This window comes from Brassica napus, chromosome C6 (assembly GCF_020379485.1).
Source record: "Brassica napus cultivar Da-Ae chromosome C6, Da-Ae, whole genome shotgun sequence".
Classification (NCBI taxonomy): domain Eukaryota; kingdom Viridiplantae; phylum Streptophyta; class Magnoliopsida; order Brassicales; family Brassicaceae; genus Brassica; species Brassica napus.
In genome coordinates this window covers 46,975,861-46,987,768 of record NC_063449.1, presented here as the reverse complement: position 1 = coordinate 46,987,768, position 11,908 = coordinate 46,975,861, and the positions used below count along the sequence as shown (strand labels likewise).

At 35.3% G+C, this 11,908-nt stretch overlaps 1 protein-coding gene and 1 long non-coding RNA gene across 7 annotated transcripts; one reads left to right on the top strand and one right to left on the bottom strand.

Moving 5' to 3' along the window:
- Window positions 1-1,471: 1,471 nt before the first annotated feature.
- Window positions 1,472-2,473, bottom strand: LOC106363586. The gene has a single exon (XM_048759985.1). It carries the CDS (start codon window positions 2,471-2,473, stop codon window positions 1,472-1,474), a length of 1,002 nt encoding a protein of 333 aa, XP_048615942.1.
- A 1,343-nt stretch (window positions 2,474-3,816) lies between these two features.
- On the top strand, window positions 3,817-9,506 carry LOC106395024. Of its 6 annotated transcripts, none has more exons than XR_007325348.1 (17): window positions 3,817-4,467; window positions 4,565-4,628; window positions 4,755-5,094; window positions 5,168-5,233; window positions 5,313-5,377; window positions 5,449-6,171; window positions 6,269-6,332; window positions 6,460-6,799; window positions 6,873-6,938; window positions 7,018-7,082; window positions 7,154-7,876; window positions 7,974-8,037; window positions 8,163-8,502; window positions 8,576-8,641; window positions 8,721-8,785; window positions 8,857-9,105; window positions 9,185-9,506. It is a non-coding gene; the product is annotated as an uncharacterized LOC106395024 (long non-coding RNA). The 6 variants fall into 6 exon arrangements; XR_007325350.1 differs by having other exon boundaries at window positions 7,154-7,880; XR_007325351.1 differs by having other exon boundaries at window positions 5,449-6,175.
- The last annotated feature ends 2,402 nt before the right edge of the window (window positions 9,507-11,908 follow it).

Here is an 11,908-nt window from a genome sequence, read left to right as displayed (position 1 = left end):
AAAATGACAGTCTGCGAATCGGGCCTTAAATAAATCCCATGTGGATGGCTCTAAGTATTTAATTATTGATGGAGAATCATATCCAACATATATTCCTAACCTTCTTTGAGGTCCCATTTTAGATCGCTGTGGTGGAGCAATCGGAACATATACTGCACATCCAAATATCTTAAGATGGGAAATATTAGGCTCATGACCCATAATCAATTGTGATGGGGAGAATTGATGATTACTCGTTGGCCTTATGCGAATCAACGCTGCTGCATGTAATATAGCATGCCCCCACTGGGAGTTTTGATTTCATAAGCAATGGTCTAGCAATCAACTGAAGACGTTTAATTAACGATTCAGCTAAACCATTTTGTGTGTGAACATGTGCTACAGGATGTTCAACACTTATCCCAATAGACATGCAATAATCATTAAAAGCCTGGGACGTGAATTCACCAGCATTGTCTAGGCGAATTGCCTTAAGGGGGAAATCTGGAAAATGTGCTCGTAATTTGATCAATTGAGCAAGCAGTCTCGCAAACGCCAGGTTGCGAGTTGATAAAAAAGAAACATGTGACCATCTTGTTGATGCGTCAATTAGAACCATAAAATATCTAAAGGTTCCACATGGTGGGTGAATCGGCCCACAAATGTCTCCTTGAATACGTTCCAGAAAGTTTATTGATTCATGAATTATCTTGGCTGGTGAAAGCCTTATAATCAATTTGCCTTGAGAACAAGCAGCACATGAATAATCATTAGGAAGAATCTTCTGGTTCTTCAGTGGATGCCCACATGAATTTGTGATTATCTTTCGCATCATTGTTGAACCGGGATGACCTAACCGGTCATGCCAAACAGTAATATTTTCAGTAAACTTCTGGTTTACTATGGCATTTGCCTCAATTGCACTAATCTTAGTGTAATATAATCCAGTGGAGAATGTTGGTAGTCTTTCTACTACTTTCTTAGAGCCATGAATAATACTTGTAATGTGAAGAAATTCAATATTTCCTTCATTCCTAGTCTCACTATGATATCCATTTCTGCGAATATCTTTAAAACTTAGTAAGTTTCTTTGAGACTTAGGGGAATACAATGCATCAACAATTTCAAGTTGTGCTCCCATAGAAAGTATTATGTTTGCTCTTCCAGAGCCTTCAATTATCTTTGCACTACCTGTTATAGTGCTCACACTTGCTTCTCTATTTATTAAATGAGAAAAGTATTTCTTATTTTTCAGAATTGTGTGACTAGTTGCACTGTCTGCTAAGCATAAATCTCCACCATCCATTTCTCTTCAAACAAGTAAATAAAATAAATTATAATTTCATATAAAATAATAAAATAGCTTAAATTCATTAATGCAAAAGAAACAACATCTTAGTAAATAAAAACCAAAGCCAATAACTAAAAGCCAAATGATTAAAAGCCAATAAATAAACTAAAACAAAGCATCTCTTAAATAGTTATTGCTCAATCACTTTTTCTCTTCATCAACGAGAAAATCGGAAAGGTCAAGGTGAGTGGCATCACCAAAATCAAAATCATCCTCTCCACCTTCGTACACCATGTTTGTTTCCACATTCTTTCCCTTTTGTTTTACTGACTGTTGATACAAGGCAACAAGATGTGTTGGTGTACAGCACGTACGAGCCCAATGGTCTTTACTTCCACATCGGTAGCATTCATTTTCTTGTTTGTCACCATCTTTCTTTTCCCACTTCTGGTGAGAGTTAGAGTTCTTAAAAGAAACTCCCCGGACTCGAATTTGACCATATCCACGTCCACGTGTATCTCTACGACCACGTCCACGACCACGGCCACGACCGCGACCACGAATGTAGCCATTTCCGCGGCCAGTGTTGTTCTGTTCAGTCACATTCGCTTCAGGGAATGGAGCAGAACCAGTTGGACGTAGTCCATGATTTTTCATCAAAAGCTCATTGTTCTGCTCAGCCACAAGGAGACAATATATAAGTTGGGAATACTTCTGGAATCCTTTTTCACGGTATTGTGTCTGCAGGACAACATTATTTGCATGAAAAGTAGAGAATGTCTTCTCTAACTTATCAGCTTCCGTGATTTTCTCCCCACATAACTCCAACTTGGAAGTTATTTTGAACAAGACTGAGTTGTAATCACTTACAGACTTAAAGTCTTGTAATCTCAGATGTGCCCATTCATAACGAGCTTTAGGTAAAATCACAGTTTTCTGGTGATCATACCTTTCCTTTAAGTCGTTCCAAATGACTTGTGGATCTTTCACCGTCAAATACTCATTTTTGAGATCTCCATGGAGGTGATGACGAAGGAATATCATAGCCTTTGCTTTATCTTGATTTCCGGCTTGATTTCCTTCTAGGATTGTACCTTCAAGTTCCTTTGCACTAAGGGAAAATTCGGCATCTAATGCCCAAGCCAAATAGTTGTTTCCAGTGATATCAAGAACTTCAAATTCAAGACTAGAAATTTTCGACATAGCTCACTGAAATAATAAAATAGTAATCAAATTCTTATAAATAAAATAAGTAAAAATGAAATCATCCTTATTAAAAAGTAAATAAGCTATATATGCATATATTTACGTACAAAATGTATAAGGCAATATCAATATTTTATAATCAATGCATAACGTTTCTCACAAGTAAAAAAATAAAAAATAAAATTAATTAATTAATAATCGTAACTCCACAAAACTAAACGTGTTACCAAACTATCAATCTACACGGCAAGGCAATAATAAGTTAACAATCTACATGTATTAGTGTGCTAAAATAAACTCGTGTCATGTTGATCAATTCGAGCGAAACATATCTATATGTTAAAGAACAATATTATGGGATGCAGCCATAAAAACAATATTAATAAAAATATGGTATGCAGCCGTAAAGTCAAAACTATGAAATATTCATTTGTGAATGCTATCAATAATATGCAGCCGTAATTTTCTAAGATCAATGCAGCTGTTAAGAAAAAAAAAACAATCGATTCACACATGTGGGCTATATCTAATATGTCTAATCAAATAAAAACATGTGAGGAAAGAAAATAGCTAGCATGTATAAGAATTAAAATCAATGTGTACACATTATAGTTAGTAGCTAAACATATTTTAATGTTTGAGCCAATATATAAGAAATAAAATCAATGTGTACAAGCGATGTGATTAACTACTATGATTTAAAGGCATTGGTAGTTCACTTGTTTAATAATAAACCATGGATCTAGAGCCGTATTCAATTAATAATAAACGATGGATCTACAACCGTATTCAATTAATAATAAACGATGGATCTAGAGCCGTATTCAATTAATAATAAACGAGTATTAAGCCATATACAAGAAGCAATAGCGTATGGTTACTCGTGATTCGGTTCATAACGTCGATACGATCTCAACGAGATTCAATGATTTTCATTCCTTGAAAACAAGGTCGAATCAATATGGTCGACTAAAAACTTATAAACTCAATCAATCAAATATGAACTATGAATCCATTCTTACAAACCACGAATTGATAATAAGCATGATTTGAAAGAGGATTAAACAGAAACTAAAAATATAACATAATAAGAATCTCTACCTATTAGTTCAAGATCGTTAGAGTTTCGTGCTGATAACGTGTTTTGAATAAAGAAGAGAAGACAAGAGAAAAGAGGAATTGATGTGTCTTATTCCATGAATAATGAACTCTTTATATAGGGATACAATATGAGGGTTTAGCTTGGAGACCAAGTACAAATAAATCTCGGTGAACAAGACTTTCTATAATTGACATCACAATAAATATAACATTTTTTTTTTCCCTCTGACGGCTAATTTTTTCAAGATGAGAATAGACAAGTTGACAAAATCTATCCTATACTAAAAGGTTAATATGGAGTGTTTCTAACCTGTCCACGTAGGATAATATATTAGACCAATCAAAACATTCTAATAATACACGCTGGCAAAATAACCGGGTAGCAGATCTCTTGCTTTCGTACGGGCTCCGCTTTGTTTGATGGGCTTCACCGGTTCGTGTTGGGCTTCGCTACCCAGTTCGAATAATAAAAAAAACTTCAACGCACGATGGATATCACGAGGCTCTCCCTTCTCGCTCTTCGTCTTCACCTTCCTTCACCATCGTTTCACTTCTCCGATCCCGATCCAGAACCCCCACAATCAATACTACACTACAACTCCATCCATAAATTCTTTCTTTATGATTTCGATTCAGTTTACCCTTTCCCTGCTGCTCTATATACTGATTTTCTCTCCTGAGTGCAAACCAAACCCTAAAACTTTTTTGACCTCGATTCGCGATGAAACCGAATGGAAAATCCCCGATGAACTCCGATTATGATGAAAATGTCATGTTCTTCCGAGATGTCACACCGGGTCCTCCTGCATATGAGGCAAGGCTCTCTATACACTCTCGCCAGCTTCTACGGATCTAGAAGCAAAGATGGAGAAGGTCATGCATCCTGATGTGTAGGTACCTCCTTCATTGGTTAGAATCTAAAAAACACTATATTGGTTTGTGGGTTTCAGTAGAGTTGAGAACTTGGCTTTAAATTTTTGTATGCAGGAGATCAAGTTTGAGTTGGAGGCTAAGGGAAGAAATATTTCCAGGAGAATGAGATAATTTAGAGGTATTTACATAATGTTAATGCTTGTGGCTTTTAGTTGGGAAATGCATACGCTGATTGTTTCTTCTTCTTTTTTTTTTTTTTAATTGTTTCTTAATTCATTGTATATCTTCTCAAATATAATTTCAGGTCGATTTCATAAACAAAGAAATAATTTGGAGCAGAAAGCACTAGCAATGAAGATGGAGAGAAGGAAGATGTGTACCAGTTTGGAGTGATCCTACTTCAGATCATCACGGGCAAAGTAATGGCGGCTGCATCCTCAGAGTTGGGAAGCTTGAAGCTTCAGCTGGAGAATGGTTTGAGAGAGGAACCATCGGTGTTGCGTAGCTTAGCAGATCCAAGCGTGAGGGGAATGTATGCGTATGAGTCACTGAGGACCACAGTGGAGTTTTCCATTAACTGTCTTTGTGAAGATCAGAGGAAGAGGCCATCGATATAGGATGTTGTGTGGAACATCCCTCCAAGGGTTTGTGCCCCGGCCGTCTTGGTTTTGGTAATAACGTTTTTTTGTTTTGGTAATAATATTTTGGTTAATGCAGACCGTTGAGGAGATATACAAGGTTGCATCTATAGCTCTTAGTCCCAACGTCTCTACGCAGATATTTGTAAGGCTCTTTTGTTAGTTTTCTTAGTAACTAAAACGGTTCCTTGGCTGAAGAAGCCTATGGTTTTGTCTTTATGCAGATGGGTTTAATGGTTAGCCCACCAAAGCCTAGAGACATTTCTTATGACCAATTCGTTCGTGAAAGGTAATGTTATACTCTAGATGAACATTACATTGATGAAGGATCAAGATATCTCAGAAACTTTATCTTAACAGCAAGGGGATACTAGAGTCACTGAGAAGAAGAGCAAGAATCATGACTGATGGGTTCAACAGCTGCAAGAACGTTGTCTGTAATTTCACTGAGGGTGCAATGTATTCGTTTCCTCAGATAAAGTTGAATATGGAGTGTTTCTAGCCTGTCCACGTAGGATAATATATTAGACCAATCAAAACATTCTAATAATACACGCTGGCAAAATAACCGGGTAGCAGATCTCTTGCTTTCGTACGGGCTCCGCTTTGTTTGATGGGCTTCACCGGTTCGTGTTGGGCTTCGCTACCCAGTTCGAATAATAAAAAAAACTTCAACGCACGATGGATATCACGAGGCTCTCCCTTCTCGCTCTTCGTCTTCACCTTCCTTCACCATCGTTTCACTTCTCCGATCCCGATCCAGAACCCCCACAATCAATACTACACTACAACTCCATCCATAAATTCTTTCTTTATGATTTCGATTCAGTTTACCCTTTCCCTGCTGCTTTATATACTGATTTTCTCTCCTGAGTGCAAACCAAACCCTAAAACTTTTTTGACCTCGATTCGTGATGAAACCGAATGAAAAATCCCCGATGAACTCCGATTATGATGAAAAGGTCATGTTCTTCCAAGATGTCACACCGGGTCCTCCTGCATATGAGGCAAGGCTCTCTATACACTCTCGCCAGCTTCTACGGATCTAGAAGCAAAGATGGAGAAGGTCATGCATCCTGATGTGTAGGTACCTCCTTCATTGGTTAGAATCTAAAAAACACTATATTGGTTTGTGGGTTTCAGTAGAGTTGAGAACTTGGCTTTAAATTTTTGTATGCAGGAGATCAAGTTTGAGTTGGAGGCTAAGGGAAGAAATATTTCCAGGAGAATGAGATAATTTAGAGGTATTTACATAATGTTAATGCTTGTGGCTTTTAGTTGGGAAATGCATACGCTGATTGTTTCTTCTTCTTTTTTTTTTTTTTTAATTGTTTCTTAATTCATTGTATATCTTCTCAAATATAATTTCAGGTCGATTTCATAAACAAAGAAATAATTTGGAGCAGAAAGCACTAGCAATGAAGATGGAGAGAAGGAAGATGTGTACCAGTTTGGAGTGATCCTACTTCAGATCATCACGGGCAAAGTAATGGCGGCTGCATCCTCAGAGTTGGGAAGCTTGAAGCTTCAGCTGGAGAATGGTTTGAGAGAGGAACCATCGGTGTTGCGTAGCTTAGCAGATCCAAGCGTGAGGGGAATGTATGCGTATGAGTCACTGAGGACCACAGTGGAGTTTTCCATTAACTGTCTTTGTGAAGATCAGAGGAAGAGGCCATCGATATAGGATGTTGTGTGGAACATCCCTCCAAGGGTTTGTGCCCCGGCCGTCTTGGTTTTGGTAATAACGTTTTTTTGTTTTGGTAATAATATTTTGGTTAATGCAGACCGTTGAGGAGATATACAAGGTTGCATCTATAGCTCTTAGTCCCAACGTCTCTACGCAGATATTTGTAAGGCTCTTTTGTTAGTTTTCTTAGTAACTAAAACGGTTCCTTGGCTGAAGAAGCCTATGGTTTTGTCTTTATGCAGATGGGTTTAATGGTTAGCCCACCAAAGCCTAGAGACATTTCTTATGACCAATTCGTTCGTGAAAGGTAATGTTATACTCTAGATGAACATTACATTGATGAAGGATCAAGATATCTCAGAAACTTTATCTTAACAGCAAGGGGATACTAGAGTCACTGAGAAGAAGAGCAAGAATCATGACTGATGGGTTCAACAGCTGCAAGAACGTTGTCTGTAATTTCACTGAGGGTGCAATGTATTCGTTTCCTCAGATAAAGTTGAATATGGAGTGTTTCTAGCCTGTCCACGTAGGATAATATATTAGACCAATCAAAACATTCTAATAATACACGCTGGCAAAATAACCGGGTAGCAGATCTCTTGCTTTCGTACGGGCTCCGCTTTGTTTGATGGGCTTCACCGGTTCGTGTTGGGCTTCGCTACCCAGTTCGAATAATAAAAAAAACTTCAACGCACGATGGATATCACGAGGCTCTCCCTTCTCGCTCTTCGTCTTCACCTTCCTTCACCATCGTTTCACTTCTCCGATCCCGATCCAGAACCCCCACAATCAATACTACACTACAACTCCATCCATAAATTCTTTCTTTATGATTTCGATTCAGTTTACCCTTTCCCTACTGCTTTATATACTGATTTTCTCTCCTGAGTGCAAACCAAACCCTAAAACTTTTTTGACCTCGATTCGTGATGAAACCGAATGGAAAATCCCCGATGAACTCCGATTATGATGAAAAGGTCATGTTCTTCCAAGATGTCACACCGGGTCCTCCTGCATATGAGGCAAGGCTCTCTATACACTCTCGCCAGCTTCTACGGATCTAGAAGCAAAGATGGAGAAGGTCATGCATCCTGATGTGTAGGTACCTCCTTCATTGGTTAGAATCTAAAAAACACTATATTGGTTTGTGGGTTTCAGTAGAGTTGAGAACTTGGCTTTAAATTTTTGTATGCAGGAGATCAAGTTTGAGTTGGAGGCTAAGGGAAGAAATATTTCCAGGAGAATGAGATAATTTAGAGGTATTTACATAATGTTAATGCTTGTGGCTTTTAGTTGGGAAATGCATACGCTGATTGTTTCTTCTTCTTTTTTTTTTTTTTATTGTTTCTTAATTCATTGTATATCTTCTCAAATATAATTTCAGGTCGATTTCATAAACAAAGAAATAATTTGGAGCAGAAAGCACTAGCAATGAAGATGGAGAGAAGGAAGATGTGTACCAGTTTGGAGTGATCCTACTTCAGATCATCACGGGCAAAGTAATGGCGGCTGCATCCTCAGAGTTGGGAAGCTTGAAGCTTCAGCTGGAGAATGGTTTGAGAGAGGAACCATCGGTGTTGCGTAGCTTAGCAGATCCAAGCGTGAGGGGAATGTATGCGTATGAGTCACTGAGGACCACAGTGGAGTTTTCCATTAACTGTCTTTGTGAAGATCAGAGGAAGAGGCCATCGATATAGGATGTTGTGTGGAACATCCCTCCAAGGGTTTGTGCCCCGGCCGTCTTGGTTTTGGTAATAACGTTTTTTTGTTTTGGTAATAATATTTTGGTTAATGCAGACCGTTGAGGAGATATACAAGGTTGCATCTATAGCTCTTAGTCCCAACGTCTCTGCGCAGATATTTGTAAGGCTCTTTTGTTAGTTTTCTTAGTAACTAAAACGGTTCCTTGGCTGAAGAAGCCTATGGTTTTGTCTTTATGCAGATGGGTTTAATGGTTAGCCCACCAAAACCTGGAGACATTTCTTATGATCAATTCGTTCGTGAAAGGTAATGTTATACTCTAGATGAACATTACATTGATGAAGGATCAAGATATCTCAGAAACTTTATTTTAACAGCAAGGGGATACTAGAGTCACTGAGAAGAGGAGCAGGGATCATGACTGATGGGTTCAACAGCTGCAAGAACGTTGTCTGTAATTTCACTGAAGGTGCAATGTATTCGTTTCCTCAGATAAAGTTACCACCGAAAGCAATCCAAGCAGCGAAACAAGCTGGGAAAGTCCCTGATGTTTTCTACTGCCTTAAGCTCTTTGAAGCCACAGGAATCTCCACTGTTCCTGGCTCTGGATTTGGACAGAAAGAAGGGTGAGTGAAAAACGTCAGACTCAAACAAACATACTCATGTTTTTTTAGCTCACTTGGTTTGTTTCTTTTTTCCTTACAGGGTGTTTCATCTGAGGTTATGGAAAGTTTCATGAAGTTCAATGATGAGTTCATGTCTCAGTACGGTGATAAGTTTGGTTACTCAAGGATGTGAAAGAAAGGAGTTTGAGTTTGAGATCACTTCTTCTTTTCTTACCGACATTATTATTATCAATGCACACTCTTGAAAAGATATAGCCACTGGTCCTACTTTGTACAACTTTTCTTATGGTCTTAGAATCCTTTGTATCTACCGAAACAAACAAACATAAACCATCTCATCAGTTTCAGTGATGTATTAAAATGTTTCTATTTAGACATCTTTAAACAAAAAAGAGTTTTTATGTTTTTAGCCAAGTACGAATGACTTAGATTTATGTTATCTTATTTTACTAAAAATAAGTTTTAGAAGAACTGCGATTACATAAGTTTATTCATATTTTACACAATTTTATCATTGTTTTTTTCTAAATTCTGATTCATATGATTTATCTTAATGCCCTTGGTTCAAATTTTGTATTACTGATAATCAAGGATATGATTTGGTTGTGGGATAAAGTTCATGTTTTTATATTGCATAATATAATGTATTTAGTGATTGGTTTTGAGAAAACCTTATATTGAAACATGATTATTTACATAACTATTAGCTATTAACGAAAACTAATAGATAGTAAAAATATAATATAGACATATTATGTAACAAAACATATATATTTTCATTTTTAAGATAAAATTTATCAAATATATTTATAAACACATATAACGAAAATTTTATCAATGTCTAAAAAATACGTCCATTCTTTAAAAAAAATTTAAATCAAAACATATAATTAAAATTTTAGTAAAATAAGATAATGAATAAATCATGTATATTCCAGTTCACCAAGCTGTACACAATTCAGGTGCAGCAAGGATGGACAAGCAGTGGGAACCTTGGGGTTGGTGATACTTAGATGCAAGGAGGAATATTTCTTCATCATCCCTGATTGAAATAGAGAAACGGCTTGATGAAATATTCAAAACCTATATAAGAAGATGAATGTGGACCTCTGAAAAAGAGAGCAGAGCTGCAAAAGCTATATATATATATATATATATCTCAGTTGAATGTTCAGAACAGAAGTACTGAATTTGTAACAAACCAAACATAACAAATAATATATTGTGTTGGAACTTCTAATACTTGAAGTACTTAGTCTTAGGCCAGGACTCGAATTTTTAAACATTGAACAGAAAAGCCATGGATGGGAGATAGATGAAAAAGACCACAAATCCTTTAATATTTCATATTACAACTTTTTATCATTTTGGTACAACGTTGTTTTGGCACCTATCAAGAAACCCATATATACAAAAAAAAATTCTTACAGGATGGCCGTAGCCCATTGCAGAAGTTAGACGAGATACTGGAGGATCCTATGACAACGCAAGACGGGATCATGAGAGAAATTGATGGTAGATGTAATAGAGATGGTGACTATGACTTGGAAGCTAATAATATAAAGAGGAGGGACTGGTAAAACGAGTAAAGATTTGTAGTATAGAACTTCTTTATCCTAAATAATTGTTTTGTACTGTGCATAATCAATAAAACTAGAAACAATAGCTTAGAGCATTTAATTGATGTACAACTAAAGGATATGTTTACAACTATTGTTCTCTTTATTGGAATAAATTTTGTTTTTCTTTACAACTGTACAACAAAAACTCAAAGTTAAACCACGTTTCCCCAAAAAGTTCAACCATATTTTCTTTGTATTTGTTCAAACATTTATATATAACTTTCACCCCACTAGATCTTATTTCAATTCATTTCTTCTTTGTTATTTTATTTTTCTCTAAGTTAAAAATTACTTCTTCTTTTTTCCACAAAGTTAAAAATTGCTTAACCTTATAAAATTAGTACTTACATAACTTTAGTATTTAGAGTGATCACAAGTCATAAATCATTATATCAATTTATATTTGTTTGTTTTATATATAATAGTTTCACAAAACTTTATTTGTAGATTCTTTTCTTACAATTTGTATTTTATTTATTTGTAAATATTTAAACATTAAAAAATCACTTTACTAGATTAAATATAATAAAACACTAACAATTTTTAATGAAAAATAACTACCGAAATACACTTACTAAACTTAAAGAAAGTAAAAAAATATATACGAATCTTATTTTTAAAGAACAATTTACAATCACATAATTCAGATATTATACTTTAGAATTAATCATTATTTTTAATTACTAAACAACTTTCAAAACAGAAAACTATAACATTCTACATGAAATACATATAATAAAAAGTATTATAAAAAATTCAAAATAAAACAACAATAATAATAATAAAACTCAAGCAATTACTTATATTAAATTCTTTGCTTTTTATTTTTGTATCGAGATCTTATATATGTAATTTTGGGTGTGATCTACGAATATAATATAACACTTAAATATTGAGAAAATGATAAACGTTAGAATGAATTTCATTGTAAAAGATATAAAACATAATGTTTTGTTTATATTTATGTAAATCTTATAAAAGTTATATATGAGAATTATTAATATAAGATTTTAATGAAATTATATATTTATTTAAGAGTTTTAAAAAAATATCATCAAATAATTATATTTTGAATTGACCCAACATAAAATAAATATATATTTTTCGTATTTATTAATACCTATATTTTTATTTTGTATCTCATGTATTTTCTTTGATGATTTTAGGATATTGGATATGCT

Bases quoted from the DNA above. Each gene is read 5' to 3' on its own strand.
- LOC106363586 (XM_048759985.1), bottom strand. From the start codon at position 2,473: ATGTCGAAAATTTCTAGTCTTGAATTTGAAGTTCTTGATATCACTGGA.